The 27,549-nt window shown below is 39.3% G+C and overlaps 1 protein-coding gene across 1 annotated transcript; it reads right to left on the bottom strand.

Moving 5' to 3' along the window:
• Nucleotides 1-1,033: 1,033 nt before the first annotated feature.
• On the bottom strand, nucleotides 1,034-26,903 carry ndufs4 (NADH:ubiquinone oxidoreductase subunit S4). Its single transcript, XM_049577950.1, has 5 exons — nucleotides 26,746-26,903; nucleotides 23,854-23,932; nucleotides 5,305-5,477; nucleotides 5,125-5,198; nucleotides 1,034-1,240 (listed from the first exon to the last, which is right to left on the bottom strand). The coding sequence occupies exons 1-5, from the start codon at nucleotides 26,826-26,828 to the stop codon at nucleotides 1,137-1,139; spliced, it is 513 nt and encodes a 170-aa protein (XP_049433907.1). The 5' UTR covers nucleotides 26,829-26,903; the 3' UTR covers nucleotides 1,034-1,136.
• Between the last annotated feature and the right edge of the window lie 646 nt (nucleotides 26,904-27,549).

Here is a 27,549-nt window from a genome sequence, read left to right as displayed (position 1 = left end):
CTAAATATTTTGGGGGTTTGTTGGTGATACACAAAAGACAAATTTGAGGATGTTACATTGGGATTTTTTATATTTTCTGACCTTTCATAGACTACGCATTAACAAGATTATTCAAGAAAAATAATCAAATAATCAATAGTGAAAATGATTTTCACATCTCAAGTATTAGTAGAGCCACATCAATGATGCCAAAGAAATAAAATTCACATGTTCAGGGTTCCTACTGCCTGAAGCAAGTTAGATTTAACACTTTATTTTTAATGCTACGAAAACAGACATCTTTTTTTTTTTTACTCAGGGTCAGTGACAATTTTGCCCGATGATTTTTGTAACATAAAACATGACTTGGCAATTTTGTTTTTTTCACTCTGCATGTGGGATCCAACTGCTTTGATTACTGTAGTGCTATGGTAGAAAAATGTTTTGCATAAAATACACCAAGCCTCAGCCATGCTGCAAAATCCTGGTCAGGGCAGCAGTTTGAAAAATTGATTTAAGGCAATTTTTAGAATTATGAATTTATGCATTTTAAGACATTTTAATGATCCACGGGTTAATGTAACAGCTCTCAATAGTGATGGTTAACATTTTAGGTGAAGATATGGTAACCTTTTTTTTTGTAGCTACAAGAGGATGTCGGGGAGGGTTGCGTGGTGTTGAATGAATTGAATAAATGAAAGACACATTCACCTCAGTGCACAGATGTTGAAGTAAATAATTGTTTGTTTTTCATTTTCAGAAAAAACTTTCAAGCTCCTATTTAGATTCCAGTTATGCAGCTCTCCAGCACTGAAGCAGTTCAGGTAACAGCATGGAAACACACACTCACGCAGGAAATATGTCACTGCTTTTGGCTTGCAGATATATTTATCCCTGTGTTTAAACAGGTTCTAATTGTAATAATATGTTCCCCTCTGTTCTGCTGTTGCACAACTCGACTCACAGAACAAACACTTCATTAAATGGGAAGACCACGTCAGGTAGTCAGTAATGAGGTGAATGTTTGAAGAATAAAGCGATAATGACCCAAATGTTTGGTTCACACATATATAATTGTAGATTTATTGACAGTGATGATACAGGTCCGCTGTGGGACAAACTGAGGTCAAGCCAACTAACAGATGGGTGTCTTCAGTTTATTTAGCAGACCTCCTGGTCCTCTTGTCCCATGAGAAGTTTGCTCCGTAGGATTTCACCCGGGGCTTTGAGGTCCTCTTCTCTGTTACATCGTAGCTCCAACCTGAAGGAGAAACACCAGGGTAAGTGATGGGGCCAAAGACGTCACATACATTCACTTTGGATGAGTTCCAAACACAGTGAGGTGTTTTGTAGACATCAACAGGCTGTGTGGAGTCAGAACTGCACTAATCACTTTCATCGTGCAATAAACAGAGTAAGCCAGTTTCCTTCGCTTAGTTTCAACAAACTCTCCCAGATGGTTCAGTTCTCTGAGTCAAAGTGAACTTTGTGTTGAGCGATGCTGGACAGAAAACTACATCAACTTTGTTTCACTTTAACTAACGCAGAAGGACTGTTTGCAATTGTCTAATGATCCTGTTAGTCCTCCCAAGTATTCGCTTTATGTTTTATTACTTGATTTGTTAGAAGGACCACACACCATCATCACATGTCTTTGTTGCTATAAAGGCATTTTAACAGGTGTTGTATTATTATCACTATTATCTGATATCAAAGTTAGTGTGAATGCTTTAAAGGGATAGTTCACTCCAAAATCAATAACACACATTTTTCCTCTTACTTTTAGTGCTATTTATCACTCTAGATAGACCTTTTTCACTGCAAACATTTTGATTTGTCATTGTATAAAAAGCACAGGTGTAATTAATGACATTAATGATGACTGCATTCCACTTAGGGGAGGTCCTGGCAGTGTGCATGCTGACTCAATAGCTTACAGGGACAATTAATGGAACTGAGCCATCAATAATGTTGTCAATTTCACCTGTGATTTTCCAGCTATGACAAGTCAATGTTATAGTATAGCATGTCGTCCAAAATCATGAAAAAGTCATAGTATAGCATGTCGTCCAAAATCATGTAAAAAAAAAAAAAAGTCATAGTATAGCATGTCGTCCAAAATCATGAAAAAAAGTCATAGTATAGTATGTCGTCCAAAATCATGTAAAAAACAGTCGTAGTATAGTATGTTGTCAAAAATCATGAAAAAAAGTCATGGTATGCCACTCAGCGTCATGTAAAAAAAAAAAAAAAAAAGTCATGGTACAGTATGTCAATCAAAAATCATGTAAAAACGTGACATAGGCCTAGTCTGCTGGGGGACCTCCTAGAATACACAGAGCCCCTTCTCTCCTCTCTCTCTCTCCTTAGTTTCTGAAAAGTTGCTTCTTCTTCACTTGCTCAAGTTCATGTTCTGTTACTGCATCTCGTTAACTCGGCTCTGCTTCATGTCACTAACTCAGCTTCTTCTCCAGAGCCTTTGTGCTCCACTGTCTCGCAGGTTAACTCATATCATCACAGCTGTGTCTGGATGGTGTGTCTTAGTTTTGCTGATGCTGTGAACCTGCCTGATGCCTCCTACTGCTGCTGTTATTATTAGTCAAACTATTGTTATTATACATATGTGACTATTGTCACATACATATACTATCATTTATTACGATATGCTTACAACATATTCTACCACAATTACCATTATTACTATTATTATTATTACTATTATTATTATTATTATTATATGATTACTTAAATTATTATTGTTATAAGCTATTGTCATTACTGTCTGCCCTGCATCTCTCTCTGGTTCTGTCTTTATTTCTCTCTCTGTCTCTGTCTGTCTTTATATATAATTTTGTCATATGGATTACTGCAAATTTATTATGTTAATCTGTTCTGTACGACATCTATTGCACGTGCTGTCTGTCCTGGAAGAGGGATCCCTCCTCAGTTGCTCTTCTTGAGGTTTCTACCATGATTTTTCCTCATTAAAGGGTTTTTTTGGGGGGAGTTTTTCCTTATCCGCTGTGAGGGTCCAAAGGACAGAGGGATGTCGTATACTGTAAAGCCCTGTGAGGCAAATTGTGATTTGTGATATTGTGTTTTATCAATAAAACGGATTGATTGATTGATATAGTATGTCATTAAAAACAATGAAAAAAGTCATAGTATAGCATGTCGTCAAAAATCATGAGAAAACGTCATAGTATAGTATGTCATCAAAAACCATGCAAAAATGTCAGTATAGTATGTTGTCAAAAATCCTGTAAAGACGTCATAGTATAGTATGTCGTTCAAGACCCTGAAAAAAAGTCATAGTATAGTATGTCGTCAAAAACCATGAGGAAACGTCATAGTATGTAATCATAAACTATGAAAAAGCGTCATAGTATAGTCTGTCCTCATAAATAATGAAAAAAAAGTCATAGTATAGTATGTTGTTCAAGACCATGAAAAAAAGTCATAGTATAGTATGTCCTCATAAATAACGTAAAAAAGTCATAGTATAGTATGTCGTCATAAACCATGAAAAAGTGTCATAGTATAGTATGTCCTCATAAATAACATAAAAAAGTCATAGTATAGTATGTCCTCATAAATAACGTAAAAAAGTCATAGTATAGTATGTCGTCATAAACCATGAAAAAGTGTCATAGTATAGTATGTCCTCATAAATAACGTAAAAAAGTCATAGTATAGTATGTCGTCCAAAATCATGAAAAAAAAGTCATAGTATAGTATGTCGTCCAAAATCATGAAAAAAAGCCATAGTATAGTATGTGTCCTTCCTTTTGCACAGTGATCTGGTTGGCAGTAGTAGTTCGGTAGGGAGAAAATAGTTCCCACATGAAACTCCTCACATCAAGGTCTGTGGATTATCGTGAGTAACTGAGTCATGATTTCTGGAAAGAGACACTGCTGTTGAGTGTCATCTAGTTCGATTATATTGAAGAGCAGGCTGATATCTCCAATACACAGCAACTCGCACCATAACAGTCTAGAGCAGTGATTCCCAACTGGTTCAGCCACAAGGTTCAGATTTGCCCTTAGTCATTAGTTCATGGTCGACACAGCTTAATATTTTCAGAGTCACACTTGTGTTTGGCCACATTGTTGAGCTAGTTTGCTGTCTCTGCTCAGCAGCTGTCTTTAGTTACTCACTCTACAGCAGGAAATGGCACTTTAAAATAAAAGTTCTGTGCAGGATATTCACTGTACTTAAAAATAAAGTCTATTTTTTACAAACTACACATTCACAAGTCACTTGTGGTCCATTTAGAAAGGACCCATGACCCCCTTTGACTGCGACTCACCAGTTGTGAACCAGTGATCTAGACTGATTAATGGCACTACAGGTAAGGGGAAAAATATGTTTTGCTTTTGGGATGAACTTTCCTTTTAATAAACTGTGAACATTTAAAACAATATTAATATCTCAAGATTAGAACGTCTGTTTGACAAAATGCAAAAAGCATCCGAAAACCGATTGATCTCAAACTGCAGCACATCACATTCAGAAGGTTAAAGGGCAGTTGCTCTGTTATCCACCTTTTCATACTTAATTTACCACACTGAATTTATAAATTCAATGTGTAGGTCATTTGTTTATACACAGACATATATAACATTATTATAAATAAAACAAAAGCTCCCAGTCACTATTTGGGATGGTCAAGCACTCCAGCGATGCTGTACGTTTATGTAAGAAGCTGTAACCAACTCTATTTTAGTTCGGGTCAAAGTTCACACTGATCCAGATTAAATCTAGTTACTCCTGCACCGAGCAAATCGCTCCCTGATGCAGTCGACGCAGCAAACTGGCAACCACCTCCCTTGTTATCAGCACTACAATCCTCCTTCTAACGACAGGAAATTACTACTGACGCTCCAAATAATGTGACTAATGCAACTAATAACAAATACAAATCTTTAAAATCTACTTAACTTTGTGTTCATGTAAGTTCTTACTTGTGTCTGTTCATTCTGCTGAATAAACTTTGGTACAACTTCAGAGATGGTGTGTGTCATTATTTTGCTGTCATTTTTAACTCTGATCTCTTTGGCCATGATTAGTGGAGGCATTGTATTCACTGTTATAACTAATGTTTTATCTTTTATCTTGGGGAAAAAAATGTTAGTTTTTTTTACCGTTTTTCTCAGCAAAAGCGATGGCGTCTTCCTTGGAGGAAAAGCTGAGCACCATGTTGGATAAGGGATCAGCCCTGAGAGGCATGAGAGATGTTAGCCACTCAACAGTCACACAGCTGAAGACAAGTATTAATGTTTTATGATCCAAATGCTAAACACTTAGAAATCGGAGGTTCTTACGTTGAGGCCCAGCCCATCAGCGGGTTCTCCCAGCGCTCTCTGGTATCAAAGTCCATCTTCCACTTTTTGGTGCTGTTGATTCCCGACTGCATGGCCGTTTTGGCGGGAACAAAGATGTGAACCTTGCGTGTTTTGATGTGCTCCTCTGGGACTCCTGTCAAAGAGGTGATGTCCTGAGGGACAGACAGAAACAAAGCACATCCTACTGTCAGTAACAGAGTTAATAAAAATTCAGAGTGGAGAATACCAGGAACAAATAAAACCTATATATACTTCAGCTGTCCATGACCTATGTTATAAAAAGTGCATATAATCAAGTGAGGCCTCGTCCACACGTACATGTTTTGTTTTTTGTTTGTTTTTTTTTTTGAAAACTGGGTTTTTCCTCCATTCTCAAAAAATAAATAAAACATACTGTCCACACAAGCACTGTCAAAAAATCTTAATCAAAATAATAACAGAAATACACAATTGAAGCGCTGTCAAGAGCACGCCAAACCAACAGGCAACAATATAATTGTAATTCTGAGGGCACTGACAGACCGAGCTGACAAGTGGCTGTCGGACAATGTCGGGCCGTCAGTAAGTGTCTGGTGCCCCTAGGTTTTGCACTGTGTCACGCACCATTGCTACTCGTCGGCTTTTTTCTTTTCGTTCAGCTGATTTAGCATCATCAGACACCCTCGCTGAGAGAAATCACTCTGGCAGTTCAGCTCATCGCACAGGCAAAACAGAAGTGAAGAAAACAAACAAATGGCTAAAGAAAACTTCGGGTTTCCCTTTTTCAATATGAGTACAGACTAACGTGGCCTGCTAGTATGGAGAGTTATTTCCTATCACACAGGCACAGAACGTACATGTGTCGTGGCCTTGTGGTGTGTTCATGTGCAACTTTTTGGCTGAGACACAGGCAACGTGTGTCGATGCAACAGTTGGCCTTAGTTGCCACTAGTTCTCTGATGACAGGTTGGTGTGCCTGGGCCTTAAAGCCATGCAAAGAAGAATATGAAGATGTGAGCCAATCAGAAGCCTGAAAATAAGCTATTAGCAGAAAGCTAACTGGAGCAATGACCTCCACAGCGCATTCTGTGACCTCTGTTCTTCAATATAGTGGCAGAGTAACCATACGTTTATGTGTAAACATGTAAGAAGTCCTGTTAACAAGGTAAGAACCTGGACTATTTTGGTCACATGTGCCATGCACAAAATGTTGCCTCATTTGTGACACCTCACAAAGGAGATAATAGCGCATACGCTGACGTCTCAAGCTGAAAACTATTTACCCTGTCTACACGTCAACACTGAACATCTTCACCCTGGATGGAGTTTGACAACAGTTTTCAGTGCTTTAAATGCAGTTAGCCTGAGAACAAAAGGCCTAAATGCATAGAAAAAGCCGCATTTTCAAAAACACCTGTCAACGTGTTGACTAGACCTTAACGGTACAAACACTTAAATGCTGATGCGATGTGAATCCAGCTACTCATTTGCAAACAACTTTACAAACTCAGAAACATATTGTCCAGTAAAGATCAATAAATTTATGATGAATGCCTAATCATTATATAATGTGTACTGAGTAAATGATTTATGGAGAACAAGTCAGTGCCACCATCTGTAAGCGGCAAAACACAGAACTCACAGGGTTCAACTGAGCAGTCAAAACTAAAAGCAGTCAGAGCTTCTCATCCATGCTACCATGTGTATGAAAATTGCAAACTGACATGTTCTTGGTTGCAGAGCAGCAAGAACCGTTCTGACTTTCATTTGACTTTGTGACTGATGTCTTTTTCTTCCCCTACAAAGAATAAGAGTTCATGCAAAGATATATGTGTGTGCGTTTGTAGAGAAAGGTCATCTAACAGTTAGCTCGCAGGTGTTGTAAAATACAACTTGAAGCCCTGACAATGTGTTCTTGGTGTCAGAAAAATGAGGTTAGGAAAACGTTCAATGGCTATAAAAAGTACTTTATGTTTTATACTTTTGTACTTCACATCGATCTGTGGAGATTTATACTCACTTTTAAATATCGGGGTCAAAAATAGCTCAAGTACATCTTCAGTGTCAGAAAAACAATAAAACATGAACGCTTTTTATAGACGTTGTAAAACAAACAAAAGAGTTTGGATTGTGTTTTTATGTTTCTGTGATCTGATGTTCACTCTGTGGGCATATTTGTCTCTGCCAGCACAACTGTTGCAACTACAAATAAATCTTTCCTACGCTTCGACCTGTCAAAGTTGAGCTGTAATTTTTTCTTTCTTGATATGTTGCTTGTAAATGTCCAACAGTGTTAAATGGGCTGAATACTGCTCTGAGGCAACAGTTCATTAATCACAGTTTTGTTTTTTAGACAATTTCAGAGTAAGAGCCGAATAAAAACAAGAATAAAACATAGCCTACATATGTGGAAAGGCCCATACTGGATTCAATGGACGTATATCGTATGTTAGCCATCTTTATGCTGGTTTTCGTACTGTTTTGAATCGAGGTGGATGAAATTAATGCCTAATACTTGAGGTGATTTATTCCAGACCATCAGAAAGTAGGCCAGCGCGACAAGAGGAGGAGGAGGGGCCTTCGGGCGTACTAAATGCATATTCCTGAGCAACTGGAGCCCCTTCAAGCTCCTATCAAGGATCTGGTCCAATTCTTCAGGGAATTAGCAAACAAGCAATGGGAAGTCGGCGACAAAACACAGACGAACCTCCCAGCACGCAGGCACCAGCCACCCAAGACTGAGGGCTTTCCAGGGTGCTCTCTTTTCAATACAAGAACTTTACACATTTCAATGGCCATTACAACTTCAAAGAATCAAATTTTCATCATTGTCTGTCATCTGCCAGTTGATTTGTAGAAAGGGGGTCGTTTTGCATGAACCCCACACAAAAGCCCGCCTTTCCTTTGGCAAAGGAGCTTCCAATGGTATTTAAGCCTTGTAAATTACAGGTCCAACTGCTAAACTACTGCTCGTTTCAGTGAAACATCTTTTGCCATGCTCAGAGGCAAGACCAGACTGAATTTAATCATAAACAAGATCTGCACATTGAAAAGACTGTTAAAATGAAAGGGAAAAGACGAACAAAGGGGAGGGGGGGGGGGGGGGACTTCGCAAGTGCTTGGTAATTATTTCCGGCTGCCCTATCTACTTAACCTTAACAATTCCTTCTTGTCACAGAGAGGAGGAAAACATGTTCTCTTCACCCAAAGGGGGAATGGTGGACGGTTCATGACACAATAACACACAAGACAGTGTGAGAGAGCAGCAAAATGAGATGCCAGGGTATTTTTTTTACTTGGAGTCTGCAGCAGGTGATCAAAAATGTTTTAAAACATTACTTTCTGCAGGACATAAGTTTTTATTTTTAATGGATTATGTTCAATATATCTGTACTCAAGAGGTAAGAAAAACTTCCTGAGAGTTTTGGAGGAAAGACAAGAACCATTAAAATACTTTGTACACAGTGAACCATAGCACATTTGCGGTGGGGGGGGGATCATGTACAGAAAGTGCCGTTTGAGTTGAGGTAAATCAAATTTGCAGTCAGAAACATTTAGCGGCTCTGTGGTCTGGTGTGTTCTGGGGGATAGATGCATGAAAATCCCTCCCAGAGACGCATTAGAAATTATACCTTTGGGATTAGCAGGGCCAGACTATGGTTACGGCGTATGTACGTTACATAAACCATAACTGACACATGAGGCCCATGTATGGTAAACTGGCGCAATAATTTGTCCAGATGTAGCAGGCCTTAAATCACATCTTAGGCGTGGATGAGCACAAAAGGTCCTTCATGAATGAGGGAGGATGTGTCAAAACAAAAGCTCTGCCAAATCACTGAAAACACTCTGCTCATTATCTGGCATTGTTTGCAAAAATACTAGTCTAGACTTCTATGATACTTGCATGCATTACACTGAAAGCTAGGAGGGTTATCGGCATAACAGGCTCACCCACAATACCCAGATTCACAAAGGGAATGATTGTGGCTGGAATGTGGTGTGTTCCCAGGAAGACTAGAGAGGGCCATCACAAAAGGAAAACCCACACGGTGGGCACTTTTTCTTCAGCCATGTACAGGAAGCAAAATGAGAACTATCAAGTTTGACACTATTCACAGGGCCTTCACGGGGCCCTACAATACCTGGCTGGGCAAGCAGAATGCCGGGCTTAAGAAAGGGGGGAAAAAGGCTGGCAAAGTCTCCGTCACGTGAAAGCGTGTCGATATTTCTGACACCTCCAGGCTACGTGCCAAATAAAGAGCATAGGGGCTTGTCGCTGTGGGGCCGCTGGGCCCACCAGAATGCTGAAGGCTGGTACCCCTAATGCTCCAACAGAGATCGAGGACAGAAGATTTCTGTGTAAACAAGATTCAACAATCTAGATATGCTCAAGTGGTGAAAACTAAAGGAAATAACGAGACATCAAAAAGCAAGAATAGTAAAAAGAAAAGTTTTTTAAGGGCAGAGTTGCCTCTAAATCAAAACATTTGTGGAATAAATTGTTTTCAGATTAATGTGAATAAAACAGATTTTTCCATCTTGATATTAATTTCTCCATTTACGGAAATAGCCTTCATATTGTTAAAGGAATACTTCACTTAGAACATGACCATTTGTATATCAATTAGTCATGCGTGTTACTTTGAATTTGTGAAGAAAATGTTTTTCCTGCATGCCTCCACGGAGAACTGCGAACAAATTGATACATTGATTGATTGTGGTCCCTGTTTAACAACAGCATAACTAAAACATCTGTTTACAAACTCTCACAACACAAGTTGTGCAGCGTAATCCAAGACACATTTATCCAGTTGTACGATCTGTACTTCCAAAACACATACATTTTCACTAACATACCTTAGTATGTAGGAGTCTGGCTTTGGAGAGAGCATGGATAAGTTCCCCTTTCAGATTAGTTTTACACAATAAAGTTTTAGCAAAAATCCATACGACTGGATAAATGATACTTGGATTATATAGCACAACTTCTGTCAGAGTTTGCAAAAAATAGTCATATCAATATGTTTGCTGTCCATAGAGGCATGCCAGAAAAATAAAATTTTCTTCACGAATTCAAGGTAACACAGCATGACTAACTGACATACAAATGGTCATGATGTGGGTGAAGTATTCCTTAAACAGGCTCAGGTGTGGATCATGAATACAGATAATCGGACCGATTTTTTTTTCACTTCATGTAAGCTTAGGCTGATATTTTATCCAAACCAATTAAGCAGTGGATGACGACTTTTATCACATTTTGCGAATTGCACTATTTGGCTCTCTAGGCTAGAGTTTGATGATGAAGCTAAACAATGGATGGGGCTGCAGCTAACTATTTTATCCACCTATGGTCAATATCAGTTTGGGCGTACGTCTTGAATGTACATTTGCCTCATATTCCGAGAAAACTTGGTGGAGTGAACAGATTCAAACGTCTGGACACAGGCAAAGAATATGTTTTATTTTGAATATTTCCTCCACTTTACCTTTTATACTAACTGATGGAGGCAGAGAGATCAGCAACTCCAGAGTTCTGCAAAGTGTTTTGTCAAAGGAGTCTGGTGGTTTTGAAATGACTGCTTCAGTTCCTCATCGAAAAGGGCTGTCTGAAGGCGAGGTAAGGTGGTTAAAATACTCTAAATACAGTGTACACTTACACTGATATCAATACTATAGGTGGCCAATTTCTGAGGTGGCAAAATAGCAGCCAACTGAGCCTGCATTTCCTCAGCACCGTTTCATTTTATGTACATGATACAGGGTTTCGTGCTTGGAAATAATTGTAAGCAAACGTCGTGAGACAGTCCATTTCTCCACCAGTATTGGAGACTTCTTGAGCAGAGTACGAAGTACTATTTCTTTAAGAGTTGACCAACAACCTGTATAACTGCATAAATCTCATCCATGCTCGACAAAAATATCGTAGCCATTTTCCTGGTTCTGGCAGGGGGTGACATCCCTATTCTTAACCTCACCTACAAACCTCTGATTGGATTGTGTTCATCAAACCAGGGAAACGGCTGTCAATGAGCACAACACCGGACCAAATCTTCCTGTAAAACAGAATGTGTTCTTCACTGGACTTCACTAAACTGTCCTCCAGCCACGACTGTCCCCCAATACATGTTGTCAGTTCTGGATGATTTGCAGGTGAATGCTCACATTTCCTGCAGTGAAAAAGTGGTTTGCCAGTAAGAAGAAAATCCCTAAATAATGAAAACCAGACTGTATCACTAAATCACTTTTGGATGCATCTTTTGAGAACATGATTACGTAAAGCAACACAAATCACATAAATGTTTTAAACCAGACAATTTTGATGAAAATATCGACTGCATAGAGAGGTTTGAACAGCGGTTCATACTGTGGTACTTGGGGCCAGCGGGTTTGGAGAAATGCAGACGAGGACCTCATCTTCTGAAAACATTACTGTTCATTCACTTACTGAATTGAATAGGCCTGTCTTTTTCACTCAATCACTTGATACTCCCTTGGTGCGTACTTAGAAAAAGAGGATTATTCTAAACCTAAAATAAACCATAAAGAGGAAATTCACATCTGTTCTTGCAATGATCCTGGACCGCTCAATTATGATCAGCTCTCCAATAAACCACAGACATTAAACTATGCGAGACAGATGTGAAGTTACTGTTTTGACTTGTAATAACTCATTAATTATTTAAGTCAGTTAATGAAGCAAAAACACCAAACATTCTCTTGTTTCTGCTTCTCCAGTGTGAGGATTTGCTGCTTTTATATCACTGGGAACTAAATATCTTTTGTTGTATTGTCCTGTGGGGCAGAACAAGACATTTAAAGACATAACCATGGGTTTTTCACTATTTTCTGACATTTTATGGCCACAACAAATAATCAATTAGTCAAAAATAATGATCTACAGAGGAATTAGTAATGAAAATAATCATTAGTTACAGACATATGCATCTTCTAATCCTGGAGGAGCAGCCTGGATACAGGGTCAAACTATCTAAACACGCTGGTACTGGTGGTCCTATTTTTAAGACTTGTTAGGGTTTGCAAATCTAAACTGAGGCACAGAGTGTATTTTCCTGTTAGTACAGTAACCAAGCAGACAAACAAATAAACAAATAAAGGATGTCTGTGGATGTCTGACTCAGACAAAACATTTCTAGCGTCACTACAACACTGTTATGGGTCATGGTGGACACCGTGACAGCTGTGACAAGAGTACAGTCCAGCCTATCTTAGCATGAACACCCGTATGCCAAAACTGCAGCTCAGCAGCCAGGAGGGGTCATAAGGTCAGCCGAGCTGAATCATGTTGAGTCAGCATGTGGTGAAAGCCCAAACACATCACCCTTAACCCCCCACTGTCCAGCCCACACCCAGACCAAGAGCCTCACTCATCAGCCTCTGCCGGTTCCCACCTTCAGATGTCTTTGAAGTGGAGAAAGCGTGCCAATTACTGATTTGACATAGGGGGGTGTCTCTAATAGAAACAAATATTATGTTGCTTCCTCGTGTGTGGAAGTGGTTCAGCACTGGAGAACGAGAAGCAGCTGGCATGAGGGTCATCTCGAATCTCACATTACACATACCGGCAATCGAAAAAGAGAAGACAGAGGAGGGGTCATTTATGCACATGTTGGATAGAGACACAGTCATCTGTGTGTGTGTGTGTGTGTGTTGTACAACATCTCAAAGAAACCATTTACAGTGTGCTTTAAAAAATAACCTCAAGCTTTCATGATTTATCAAGCAATGCCAAACAGTCTCAGGGTTCAGCTTGTCAAATTTGAGGCTGTGCTGCTTCTTTCTGTTTTAATTGTAAACTAAATATCTTTAAAGTTTTGGACTGTTAGTCATACAAAGCTACCAATATGAGGACGTCCCCTTAAGATCTGGGAACTTCTTTGAAAAGCATCTCTTATGCTATGAAACTGAAAATACCAAGATACATAGAATAATAAAAAAAAATGGACTTGTGCATCAGGAGGAGTGTTTCAATTAGTTCCACCTTCATCTATATGAACAGATATCTATGTATGCATGCAGAATCGGTGGGTGACTAGACAAGGCTTTGGTATCAGAGGTGTTCTGGTTTCGGTTTGTAGTCTGAGAAGCATTGACCAATCACATTTAAATGGCTGGTTAACGGCCAATCTGTCCCAGAGGTGGGACAGATTGGCCGAAATGCAATTTCTCAACACACTTGCTATTGTCTGACAAAACGTTAGTTTTATATTAGCCTTTTTTGAATTTATTTGCAATCACATGCAAATATCTGCTTTTGCAGAGATTAGCCGAAATGACGGGCACATGGAAAAGCAAGTCTTGGCCTGGATATCTGCCGGCTACACCTGATCAGCCTGAAATATTGGCCCAGCTCAGAGGACAGCTGATGGGTTCTGAGATTGCTTCTACCTTGGCTATATTTAAACATTCAAAGCAACCAAACCAGTGAACGCACATCGGGGTGATGCATTTGAATGAGCATCACATGTTAGATGTGTTTTCATTTGCATCCTTTACAACAATGGGGGAACGCAGACACGCTGTCCTAGTCTTACAGGCAGCACTCTCTTTATGTTGCTGCTGTTGCTAACCAGAAAACCTGCAGGTGGGTCTTTGGGCTCTGGTGTTTCATTTGCTAACGCCATATCACAACTGACTCACTGATCTACCGATTGTACTAACCTCAGCACATGTTCCTAAAGGGGTATGGCTAGAACTTTCCACTTGCGTATGAGCATTGGTTCCACATTACATGCATCAATCTACATACTGTATATTCTGCATGTGGCAGCGTGCACTGAACCGTGACTCCCGTGCCATGACAGTACAGTACAAATACACATGCCGTTACAGCCTTCATTGATCATGACAACAACCACTAGTAAATGGTGCAACATCACAAGTTCCCACAGCCCATGGATATGTCTTGATTTGCCTGAATAACAGTACAAAATCAAAAAGATGTTCTGTATACTGTTACAGATGACTGACAAAAACAAACAATATTCACATTTATAAATCTTGAACAAGAGAATTTGTCTCACTTTTGCTTAAAAAATGTCTATTAATCCATAATCAAGGTTGACGATAAACTTTCTGATGATCAAATTACAAGTGCTCAAGTTGTGAAATTAAAAATGTGTGTTAAATTGTTCTTGTCACGATAACCTACAATAAAATCGTTACATTAAAAACCAGACTTACGAGAGTGCAAGACACCAAAACTAGTTTGTAAAATTAGAATAAGGGCCTTTAGCTTCCAACTAGCATGAATAAACAGAAGTGTAGGCAAACAGAAGTAGCAAGCCCTTTTTTATCCGTTCTGCAAACACAACACTTAGCAGCTAGACACTTCCTAAAACTAGCCAGCGCTGACAGGGCTGAGGAGTCCTCTTAAGAGGCTTAGTCTCTATGGAAGAGAGTGTTAATGAATGAAATACTATTTAGTGGATGATACATAATAAAGCCTCTTGTCTGGCACTCTTCAAAGACCAACATCCTCTGACCCACTACTCCAAACTTGAGCCGAGAGATTTTTTTGCATAAGTGCGCCGTATGAGAGGGCAACCAGACAAAACAGACACTTAAGTTGTCTATGTGCGAAGGAGGGAGGAAGGGTAGGAGAGGAGGATGAGAGGGAGAGGAAGGGGGGTGGGGTGGTGAATGTGGTCTGCTCCACTGTAGGTCACTGTGTGTCTGAGGCTAGACAGGCTTAGAGAATATACACCCCTGTACTGCAGACTTAAACTGCTTGTGCTAAATATATCCTCATAGTTGGGATGGCTGGATTTTTATTGTGGTGCTTTGTCTTTGTTGTCCTACATGCTTATTTTCTTGCAATTGCCAAACGTGAAAGCAAATACCTGCTTGAGGTCGCAGTGGTTCAGGGTGCTTTGCCCAATGACACACTCAAAACACATTTAATTCTGCGGAAATTGAGTTCTCAAGTGTCACACGGCAAACTGGTGTGTCCAATTGAATGGCTCTGACTGAGACTATCGTGTGTTAACCGGCTTCCTTTGAGTGACTTCTGTATCAGGGAATTTTGGAATATCTCTACATGATAAATCTTCACTGACACACTCAGGCTCTTTCAATCTGATTTCAATTTAAGTCTTTAAAAACAACCAACAACCTACCTTCAGACTCAACAGCGTTAACGCAATCAAACCCCACATCTTTTGTCCAGATGTGATGTTACTTGCCAAGCAAGCACTGTGCTCTAAATACGCAAGAAACCAAAGATTTCAGATTAGCAAACTCAACATGCCAAGCATCAAATGGTCCTACCAATTTAATATGGTCTTCCGTTCCTCGTCTAACTCCCTCCCACCCCCTCGATTCCCCACACTCTAATAACTGTCCTCCTCTGTCTCGTAAAACCCTAGTGCCTTTAGAGAACTCTATAACAAGGCTTCACAAGCGCTTTAAGATTATGGTGTTGTCTTTATGTGGAGAGAGGGAGTGCACTTGGCCACGGCTGGAGCAGGAAGACGCGCTCAGACACTCAGGCATAAGTGGGAGATATTATATTAGTGCATATTGAAGCAGCTGCTAAGGTTATAACCGCAGTTGTTTCTGCAGAGGGCCAGAGAGTAAAGCGAAGGCCTGACTCTAATTGAAGGAGGTCGCAGACATTCCGTGTAAAGCCGTGTATCAGTGGCCAGCCAGCCGGACCCTGGGAGCTGCCCAGCATGCTTAATCAAACAGTAATTACAAACAAAAGCAGGTCGGCATGGGCACTGTGGGGAACAGCTTTGGGCACTGGAGCTCCATCACGCAGGTCTTTTTATTTGGCATTATTTCTGAAATACAGACAATGCCTGCAAAGTTGTGCACCAAACAAATCTCAAACTTAAGGCAGGTTTGTCATTTTATGCGAGCTTTTAAATAGGAGGAAACAGATGAAAACAGTCGAGATACACAGTAGAGCTGCAATAAACAATTGTTTTCGTTACTTAATCTGCCATTTACGCTTTTAAAAATCGATAAATTGTTCTGTCAGACAAGAGTCAAAAATGGCCATTGCCATTTCCTAAAGCCTTTGGTCACTTCATCAAATGTGTTCGGTCCGACCAACAGTCCATAACCCAGAGACACTCAATTTATCACATAAGACAAAAAAAAAGCCACATAAATCCTCACACTTCAATAGCATGAACAAGGGAAAGTCTGACATCTTTTACTTGAAAGATGCCTTTAAACTTGAAATAATTGATTTTTCTTGATACTTGGGGGTTAAAGTTGATCTGATTGACTTTTTGGGCTGTGCCCCACACAGAATTATGTTAGTCGAATCAGATGTGGCTGTTAAAGATGAATACTCAACCTTTTCATTCCTTTTTTTCCCATATAAAGGTTGCCAATTTGAACAGGGTTTGGCTGGACATTCAGGGTGACAGTAATGTTTATATAAAATAGTACACAAGCCAAGGCAATCCTCTGAGCTAATGCATCCTAACTGCGTAGAGAGAAGATTGGAAATGTGCAGCATTTTTTTTACCAACACGTCATAACAAACAAAAGCCAGAGACTGTATCATAGTAAGTTGCTACAAGCTATAAGTTCACCACTTCTAAGCAGGAAGCAGAGATAATGTTATTCCAGACCCTGACGGGGCAAAGTCTCTCAGCTGCCTCCGTCTCACTCAAACTCATCCTAGGTCTGGGTCCACAGCTGCCTGCGTCGAAGAGCAGCGTAAAAGTGAGGAACTCACTCTGCAGCTTCATTTGGGGTCCAAAATGGCCCCAGAAATACACTGAATACTGACTGACATAAAACCTCAGTTGACTAAGGGGGTCACCAACTGATAATGTGAATCTTCAACTTTCAGGGGGCAGCTGTGCAAACTTGTTCGTAAAGATACGGGGTAACATTATGATTCAGTTTTTTTATGTGTCCACTATTCCCTCTCCTTTTATCTCGGGCTTCTGAGAGAATTATCTAGTTCTTAATCTGCAAAAACCTCTACAATGTTCACTGCTGTTTGTTGCCTTTATCTTTCTGGACAGGTAGCAAACATGGGTTTTTACAGCACTACTGCTGAAAACAGGTGACTGTTGCCGCTGGAAATGACACCAATGAGAGTTGTGAAAGTGAACCATAACAGTAACTTGCCAGAAAACCAAAACAATGAGCTGAAAGACGCCAAAAAGCTCAGAAAGGCAGAGTTGGGTGATACTGCTCACTGCGAGGGTATATCACTACAAGCCACAGTCATTTAATCCATTGTTATTAGAAAAACACTGATTATAGCTACTTTAATGACTAATCAAAACCCATTATTTTCCTGTACGCAGCCTTTAGTGAAATTGTTAACAAACACCATCAAAAATCCTATTTACTGGATTAGTTCACATTTTTGACCCACAGGAGATTCTTGCCCTTCATAGCCTAAATTTGCCTGTAATGGAGATGGCCAAACAAACTGAAGAGACGCAAGTTCCTGCAAGGTTTGCATTTTTTGGGACAGACGAGAACTAAGGACAAGATAATGAGTGTCACACAAACATTCAGACGAAGTTTTTGGAGTGAATTCAAAATATCATTTACCCAGGCCAAAATGCAACCTCATCTAAATGAGGTTATTCAGAAATGTTCACCATACAACGAGCGGCACACCACAGTCTCCTCGGGCTGCTTGAGAGAGACAGCGTGCGAACCCAGCATAACCTCTCAGTGGATCGAGACCTTTGTTTGATTGGTCTAACCAGAAAGCAATTCACACTTATTGACAGCCTGATGAATGACTAGCGTGCTGACATACGCTGAATGCCCAAAAGGGAGAGTGCTCTCATTGCCCTCTTCCATGTGAGACGGAGACCACTGTACTGTAAACAGCTGAGGGCCTCTCTTTTTGGCCTGTCTGGGTGAGCATTAGAGTACTTCCCGCCGTCGCCAGCAACAGCATGCCACAAAGGAACCTCTGTGGCTGACAACACTGAAGTGGCCACTGTCTTTTTCATGAGTCTCAGGGTGTCTCACAAACTTTTTTCCATGCAAGCTTCTTTTCTTTCACCCCCTCCCCATTTTTTAGAGGCCCTTTTTTTCCTCTCCTCTGCTGTTCCTCTCAGTGGCCCCTACTGAGAGGACAGAGACAGACACTCCGCCCAGCCAAAGGTTTGTCTGCCAGTATGGTCAGCTTTGGTCTGGAACAAAAGCGCACTGACGCTGCCCACACACAGCAAACCCCCCCCCCCAAACAAGTCCACAACAGACTCCCACATTCTCCCCAAACTCCCTCTTTCTCCGTTATCTCCTATCTTCTTCGTCTTTTAATGACAAAGCGTTCACTTCAAAGGTCCTTCTTTGTTTTGTACAGTTAGTACATTGCTAACCTTGGCCGCTTCAGATGCATGCTTATTGCTGTTTAGGCTGCGCTTCACAACTTAATGAAAAGAGGCACCAGGGACTCTGTCTGATGAAATATAAAGCTAAATACAGCTGTACCTCATAATTCATAGAAAAGGTCATTCTGACTTCATAGTCACCCGCTGACCTGTGAACTAGCTTTGATTACATGTTTTTGGACTGAAACCTGTTTTCCAAATGCTTTTGGAGCTACAGTGTGCCCGAGCCACACTAGTTGACAAGTGTAAGACCGCAAACAGAATGTCACGAAACAAAGCCACACTTGTAGTCTTCAACTGCTAGGTAAAGAGGGAGAAATACAGCATTTTAGCTTCAAAGGGATTTTACCATAAGGTACATTTACATGCACTTCAGTAACTGGATTACAAGCGGCTTTCTCCAGTTACTTTCTTGAACATCATGTTGTTCAAACCTAATTTCCCCAGCAACATTTTCCTGGAGAAAGACGATTTCTTCGTGTTTAAGTAGCACAGTCCCAATTAACTCATTTTTGTTCATCAAATAATATTATGTGAAAAAATGCCATTCACAATTTCACAATCCAAAAAGTCAAAGATATCATTTATAATGGTGGAGAAAAGCATTAAATTATGCAATGGAAAAGCAGAAACTAGTGAGTATTTGGAATTTTTGCTTGGAAATCAAACAAAAACAATTAACTGACTATCAAAACAGATCTTTGATGAGTTGATTGACTCACTGATTAATCAACTAATCATCATCATGAATGACAAAGAGTCCCTCCAGGATTTCACTGGCTTTTTTTTTTTTTTTTTTTTGGGAATTGTTGCAGTCTAAAATGCATGACTCCACGACAGCCTTTCTAAAAATGTGCAGTGTACACTGTGATGTTTTGTAATATTTATTCAAAATCAAAGGCAACTTGTTCCATTCTGTTATGAGGTTGTGATTTATACTACATTAACAACCACTAACCCTGCACATTTAATCTAACTCACCTCAATTCTTTCAGCACGTGTAACAGATCTGGATGTGACAGCCTCTGTCATTGTGACTTGTCTTGTCTGTTGTCAGTACATTTCAGCCATCCCCTGGGTGTGCTTTGCAGCACAACATTTTTAAGTCAATCAGTGTCATTTGTGTTCCACCACAATGTCGCACGAGGTGTACGCAGTTTACCCCAGCTTTCCTGCAGAACATCAAGGTATTGCCTTGTGTGGTCTCTAGCAGTATTTTTTGTTGGAAAATGTGAGACATTAGTGTCGTACAGGTATGCATCTTCAAAACCAGAAACAAGGAAATGAGTTTGGTGACGTTATGCAGGGGACTGCTAAGACTGGTGAAATTCATGGGAAGCTACAACGATGATTGGTCAAATTTGCAAAAACATTGTGGTGATCGGACAAATTGCAAAGTCAGGCAGAATCCACAGCAACAAGTCACTGCAACAAATGCACACTGTCCAAACACTTGATTTAGTCCTCATAAGCTTGATATAAAAGTGGTAACCCTTCTTGATAGGGATGGGAAGAATCTTTTAAAAGCGTCGCAATTGTCTTTTCAACTATTTAGCATCAGTGTACAAATCACTGCCTACAGAAGTGTTACCACATGTGTGGCAAAAAAAAGTTGTGCTGAGCCTTTTACAGATGCAAAGAGAGCTGCACGAGGTCTGATAAATTACTTCAAGTGATGTAACTGAAGTTAGAGATGAGGACTACGAGTTTGAAAAATTAAACTCATTTTTAAAAATGAGGTCACCAGACCTCTATAGCCCACTCATCATCTCTGCTTGAGGCTAGCGGCTCAAGGCTACATTAGTTGCCAATAGCATTTCACAACTAAATGTCAGGCAGTCAAGTTGTATTTGTAATGTAAGCAACTGGACGGCAGGTTTTGACAAAGAAGAATGCACAGAATTAAAAAAAACAACGTTTCTGGTTCTGCTGCATCAGTTTTTTAACCGTGAGTCCAACAATGTTCTAAAAGTGCTGCGGAGTAGTCTGAATGACTTTCATCACTGAGGAGTAAAGACAGAAAAAATAACAGCTGCAATGCTTAAGAAGACGAGAGAGAATAATTCTGGACAAAATCACCAACTGAACTAGATAATAAGAGAACCAAAGGCAAGATTAAGCTAAATGTAAGCTGCCTTAGGGACAATAGAGCACAGATAACTAACTCCAATCTGTGCACTCTAATTCACTGTAACAGTGACAGTGTGGACAAATTATGGATTCTTATGAGGACAAAACAGAGCTGGATAAAACCTGCACAGTAGGCAAGATATGTCATGTCAATAGAGACAATGCAACTAACATGCATATCAGTCTGCTGTTGTTGTTGCCAAACGAAGACCCCTCGAGCAAATGTCAAAGCTTTGACACCTCTGGCTACATGTTTTCATTTCAAACGAAGACCCCTCGAGCAAATGTCAAAGCTTTGACACCTCTGGCTACATGTTTTCATTTCATAAGTGTTTACTATACAAACAAGCATTTTAGCACAGTTTCAGAAATGACCTCGGTCCATACTAACATGCCTGAAAATGCATATTACATGACCATTCATGTAAACTGGGAATGCATGTACCAGTGTAAACTAGTGTTGCACGGTATACCGGTACTAAAATAGGGCCGCGGTTCTAGAGTATTCCAAACGGTACTATACTGCATTTGGAAAATACAGGTACTTTGAAATTGATTAAATTCATTAATTTAGTTAATTTATTTTACTCAATTATGCACACAAACGCCTTTCTTGTTCCTATTGGAGCACAGATTGCACAAGTGGTGTGTATGACAACACCTGTATCAACATTCGCAGCTGGCGTATGTGAAAAAAGACAAGAGAAAGTCTGCCTCGCAAAGGGAGACAACACGAGACAACACAAACTTGGTGGGAGATTTGAGTTACCAAACCGTGACGTCCGTACCGAGGTACTTACCTAACCATGATTTTTTTTTTTAGTACCATTACAACCCTACTATTTATTGTTCTAAAGCTTTGTATCCAAAAGGACTTTTCCTTAGGAAAAGTACCGAAGAGTATCAAAAAGTATCGAAATTCATATTGGTATTGGTACCAAAACAAAGATTTTGGTATCGTGACAACACTAGTGTAAACAGGGAGCAGATTGTCTAGTCTGTGGTTGGTTGCTTAATTACAGAAAATACTAGAGAGGAACAACAGTATTGGCGAAAAGTAAGACCAGAGATTTCTTTGCTTGGACCGAAGACGAGGTGGTCGAGATGGCAGAAAACATAGATTGTGAGTCACTGCAAAGGAGTATGGTGAAATATTACAGCGGTACTGGGAGTATTATCCATCACCAGAGGAAGGTATGGTAAAGGGAGGAATACCCAAACAACAAGGATGACATAACACAAAGCATGACTTTTGACAAAAGGTGAGACCTAGCTTAAATGTTTTGACTTGACACGTCCAGACTGAAGACCAAACTAAGAAGGGAACATCGGTTTCTGCGCCATTGTTTTCAACAGTCTCTGTTTCCACCAGTTCAGACTAAAATGCAAGCCCAGACTTTTCAAACTAAAACAGAGCCAGCAGCGTTTTTAAAAGTCTCAGTGTTACAGGTTTGAATATGCCAGAGTGGTGTGGATGCTAGATGGAAACGTAGCAAAAAACATGCGTTTTAATATTAAAGGATATTAGCGTGGATGTTGCCTCAGAGCAAAATAGATCACTAGCATTATGGTGAATGATAACTGCCTCTATCAAAGCACTGATAACCTGGGTTTAGGCTTTGTGTTGTTCACATTCGAGCTAAGATACAACTTACACTTTATGGCGACACTTCACTATAACAGCAATACCCTCATTCTTTCTATTGTATTGGTGGATATTAGTAACTGTGCTATTGTTGTGTCACTATAAAGATGGAAAATACTTAGATCCATGAAGATCCTTTAAAAAATACTCTGTAATCAAAATAAAAACTTTTTTTTCCAGGTACCTGGAGATTTCCATCCCCTAGTCTTTGCCAATGGTCACTGTCTCTTGAGTAGATGGTTTATAGATATAACCTGTCAAACTGTGAGTTGGAAATGTGTAGATGACCTCAACCTCAAATCTATTATGCTCTTGCTCTGAAAGAATATGATCAAAAAATAGCAAACCATAAACCGAAGGTTACACAAGGTTAATGTTATCTTTTTTGTTAATTTTTTTTTGAGTGGTGCTGATTAAACTTCATAGTAATTCTGTTGTTGGCTGAAGTTTGTGGTACTGTTAAAAAATATTGCACTATACTGACACATATTTCAATATCTAGTGTGATTATTATATTGTTAGATGAGTTAGGGCTGCAACTATCTATTATTTTTTATTGTTGATTAATCTGTCAATTATTTTCTCATTTAATTCATTAGTTGTTTGGTCTATAATGTCAATCGGTGTTTCCCAGAGCCCAAGATTACGTCCTCAAATGTCTTGATTTGTCCACAATCCAAACATATTTACTTTACTTTCATAGAGGAGTAAAGAAATGAGAAAATATTCATATTTAAGGAGCTGGAATCAGAGAATTTTTACTTTTTTTCTTTAAAAAACAATTACTGAAACCTATTAATCAAATATCAAATTAGTCAGAGATTACTTTAATAGTTGAAAACTAGTCAATGAATCGTTGCAGCCTTAGATATCATGGACAAAGTTAACAAAAATGTCTGTAAAAGAAAACTGTAGATTGTGACCTGAGTGTACATGACTGAGCTGTACATTAACTGGTGGTTTTGCCAGTGAAGACAATGGCATTAAATGTACAATATGAGTATACAGTCATTAATGATCATAAAGCTTTATACCATATTCCAGATATGTTGCTTTTTAAATTTAAGTTAAAGCTGATCTGAATTACACTGGCATCAAACACTGTCATATTAAACTAGTTTTCCAACTAAACTCTATTTATGAAACTATTCACTTGTTAGAGCAACTTCTTAAAAACTTGCCATCAAAAGTTAGGAGGAGTGTAAATAGAGGATTAATGGGAGCTGCCAGCTCACACAGAACTACCAATGATAACTTTTGCCATCACCATCATATTGCTACAAAAGCCTACTGTCTGATACAAGCTCATTTTGGCAGCGGATTAGGAGAGTTCTTTAACTATTTTCCAGGAAGGTAATTAGAAGACAGTAGAACAGACAAACATCAATCTGTGTGTCACGTTGACCACTGAGGGATCCTTACCAATTTCTCATCAACAGTAATAAGTTGCGTGTCTTGTCCTGGTTTCTCTGCCAGCCTTGATGTTGATGTGCTTGTAGACCTGAAAACCATTAGATAGACATTACACGCAAAGCACGGACAGCCGAAGGCAGACAAAGAAGTAAATTAGACAAACACAAAGTTACACTCTGCAATCACTGACTATCTTGGAGGAAGCGGTGGGGCGAGGATACAGTGAAAAGGAAGAGACAAGGAGGGAATCCCCCCCGCCACCTATTACTTCTGTCTGGTGAATCTCTGGCAGACTCTCGCTCTCATCCTAATGACAGGACGTGCTTAATGTTGGCTGTGGTCAACTGTCAGGCGAGGACTGTGTAGCTCTTTGTGAATGTGCAGCCGTGTCCTGTCACAAAACAGCAATGTGCCATCATGGCTCAGCCAGCGAAGGGCTACTCCAGATAATCACATTCCAGATAATGCCCTGATAATTGCAATTTTGCATTTATTTCAAGTGTGTGATTTTCACACAAAGAATTCCCCCTACATCATCTCAGTTTTAAATTAAAATACATAAAAAAAGTTGTGACCAACACGATGGTTTCTGGCATAAACGTTCTACATTGATGGAATTAAAAAAAAAAAAAATATATATATATATATATATATATACATATATGTGTATATACACACATATATGTATGTACAAACATCTGCTCCTAAAGTCATTGCTTGAATGAAACCCTGTAGACTGCACTCACTAAGATAAAGTGTATAATTAAAACTGTTTCTGATAAAGGTTGGATGACAAAAAGGTTTTTCAGTCATCAGATAATGATTGAATATTAATAGATAGTACTTCTGATAACTGACTATAAAATGCAGCCAGTTTAGTTTCTACAAAAAGCCAAATATTTGTTGGTTTTAGCTTCATAAGTGAGAGCAGCTGTCAAATTCTTATATTTCATCGTATTATATATTAAAAGTTCTGAGCTTTTTACTGCTTATCAGATAAAGTGCATGGTTTCCAAGTTTATTTAAAATATTTGACAAAGCAAATATTTACTGAAAAGGTCAAAGAAAAACTGACTGATCAATCAATACTGAAAATAGCTTTTACTTTTTTCTCTACAAATGAGGACAATGTGCAACAGTTTAAGCTCTTTGTTCAACTACTGTGTGCCTTTTCTGCTTTGAATTTTTTGTTTCAAAAGCCAACTTTCTTAGCCAATGACCTGTCTTATCAAATAAATCTGTCCATTTCTTCTCATCAGTAACTTTATGACCTCACATTAAGGCCGTGAAATTTATTTCTAGTGTGAAAAATTGAATTTTCAGTTGGACAAACCCATATATCCTCTGGTTAAGCAATGCAACCAAACCTAACATCTACTAGTTGATGACCTCATCTCACACAATCTCTGAGTGGAGAAGCTGAGGAGGCTATCACTTGGACTGTGCACAGAGAATGTTTCATGCTGTTTCATTCAGTAAGCAAAACCAAATGGTAAAGTAAGCAAAAACTGTCTAAATACATGTCGCTCTGCAACATGCACTGGATCACAACTTATTAAACTTGAGTATGAAAAGCTGCCCTGCCTTAATGTTCACTATTCAAGAAACCTTTGTGCCTGACATAGAGCCACTGAGCTCCAAATGTTTAGGAAATTACTTTTCATAATCTAATAAAATTTCAAAGGCGTTCATTCAACGGTGGCAGGCAGGCTAATAATGCATGAAAGGTAAATGTCAGCTGACACCAACTGATGTCCGCTTGTCCACATGCTCAGATAGAACTGAGACATAAAATAAAATACAATAATATTTCAAAGTCAATTATCAAATATTCAAAAATATCCCATCTAGATTAAAGACTGATTATGTGAGCTGCAAATAAAATCATTAGCAATGTTGATATAATGGCGAGGAAAGCAGGGAAGTAATGATCATTTCATTCAGCTCGCAAAATGAGTCAAACATGGTTAGAAAAGATCAAGCTTTATGAGATATTTAGCCTTTGTTACAGGCAGTGTTGTAGACTTATTTGAGCAGGAAACACAATGCATAAAGTAACATTACTATGAACAGAAGTAACTTCAAGGAATATATGACAGTTAAATGCATCTTGCTGAGGAAATATTTTGTGCAGTAGTGTGCAGTTCACAAAATATGCTGGGTGTAATAACTAAGAAGAACACCCTTACACCATCAAATGCAATATGTGTGCAAACCATGAATCAAATAGGAAGAAACAGAACATATCCATCAAATAATGGCATGTCTGTTATGGCAAAAAAAATGCATTGTGTCTAAACATACTAAGCGTTGAATGAGTTGTGTTATTTGAATGCTAGCTATTAGCTTCCCTACAGCTGACTGTAAGGTTAGCTGTTAGGTTGGGGCTAGCTGTGTTGAGGTAGTCCGTGAAATTATTTTTTCCAGTCTGGTTTGCAATTAAATAAAGCTCCCGTCTCGCCGTATATTAGTCATGGTATGCAGCACATGTTGTACAGAGCAATTACAAACGTTTAATTGCGTTAGCTCCTAAACTGAGTTCTAGCTAGACCTAGCATTAGCTAATTACCTTGCTAGCCGAGTGTAGTAAGGACACGGGATAACATCGACATTTGCAAACAGCCGAGTCACTTTAAAGGCTAAATATAAGAGCAGTGACGTAGTTAAGTGTATAAACTCACACACTGTGTCCAAACGAGAGCGTAAAACCTCTAGCATGAGTTATTTCAACACTTTATGCTTTGACGCTTGCTAGCTTACATCACTCTCTAGCCTGTGACATGCCACACACACGGCCTGCTTGCTTCGTCTTTAGCCGACTTGTAGTAAAATAACTCAAACAAAACGACTCACAGTAACACACACCGATATAAAACCAATAAACAATCTATGTGTAATTACCTGATGGGATTCAGGGCCAATCTATAAGCAGCATTGACAACAGATAAACGTCCCAAACCGAGAAGTGACATTGAGGACGCCATGTTTGTTGTCAACAATGTCGTACGGAGTCCGCGGAGGTACAAACGGAGCGAGCGGGTGACGGAGACAGCTGGCAAAGATATGGAGGACTGATGCCAGCGGCTAAAATTACTTTACATGGATGCGTTACATACAGCGGGACATGTCCAGACAAATCTGGGGTCTATTTACGCCGCGGATGTTTGTTTCATATCACAAATAACGATGGGGATGGTGTTAATGGAGAGAAACTCAGCACATCCAGAGGAATTAGAAGCCAATTTCCCATCTTATAATTATTATTTCCTTCAGATTTTGCTTGATAAGTTTATAAGTTGGCAACACTATGGTTCAAAGACAACTCATGGGTTTATTAAGCATGGTAAAATGTCCCATATTTACATTCTTGTTTAATGGTTTTGATGAGTTGATTCAAAGGGTCCTTCCAAATGCATCCTATTCACAGTGTGGGTTTAAAACACCACTGTTTAACATTTTACAGAACAAAAACATGTAAAGTTATCTCAGTGTTTTATTGGAACATACTGCATAAAGGCAGGCAATAGATAAAATCTTTTATCTGGGTGTATGTAAGTGTCTATGGAAATATTGGTCCCCTAAATGTCATTATATAGTTACGATTTTGGCATATCAATTTAGAAACTGTTTGCTGATAGCAATGTTTGTTTTTTGGCTCATCCAAATGAATGAAATGGTTAACAAACTGATGCAAAAATCATACAA

This window comes from Epinephelus fuscoguttatus, linkage group LG6 (assembly GCF_011397635.1).
Source record: "Epinephelus fuscoguttatus linkage group LG6, E.fuscoguttatus.final_Chr_v1".
Taxonomy (NCBI): domain Eukaryota; kingdom Metazoa; phylum Chordata; class Actinopteri; order Perciformes; family Serranidae; genus Epinephelus; species Epinephelus fuscoguttatus.
The sequence above is the reverse complement of the archived record's forward strand: the minus strand, read 5'-3'. Positions and strand labels throughout refer to the sequence as shown.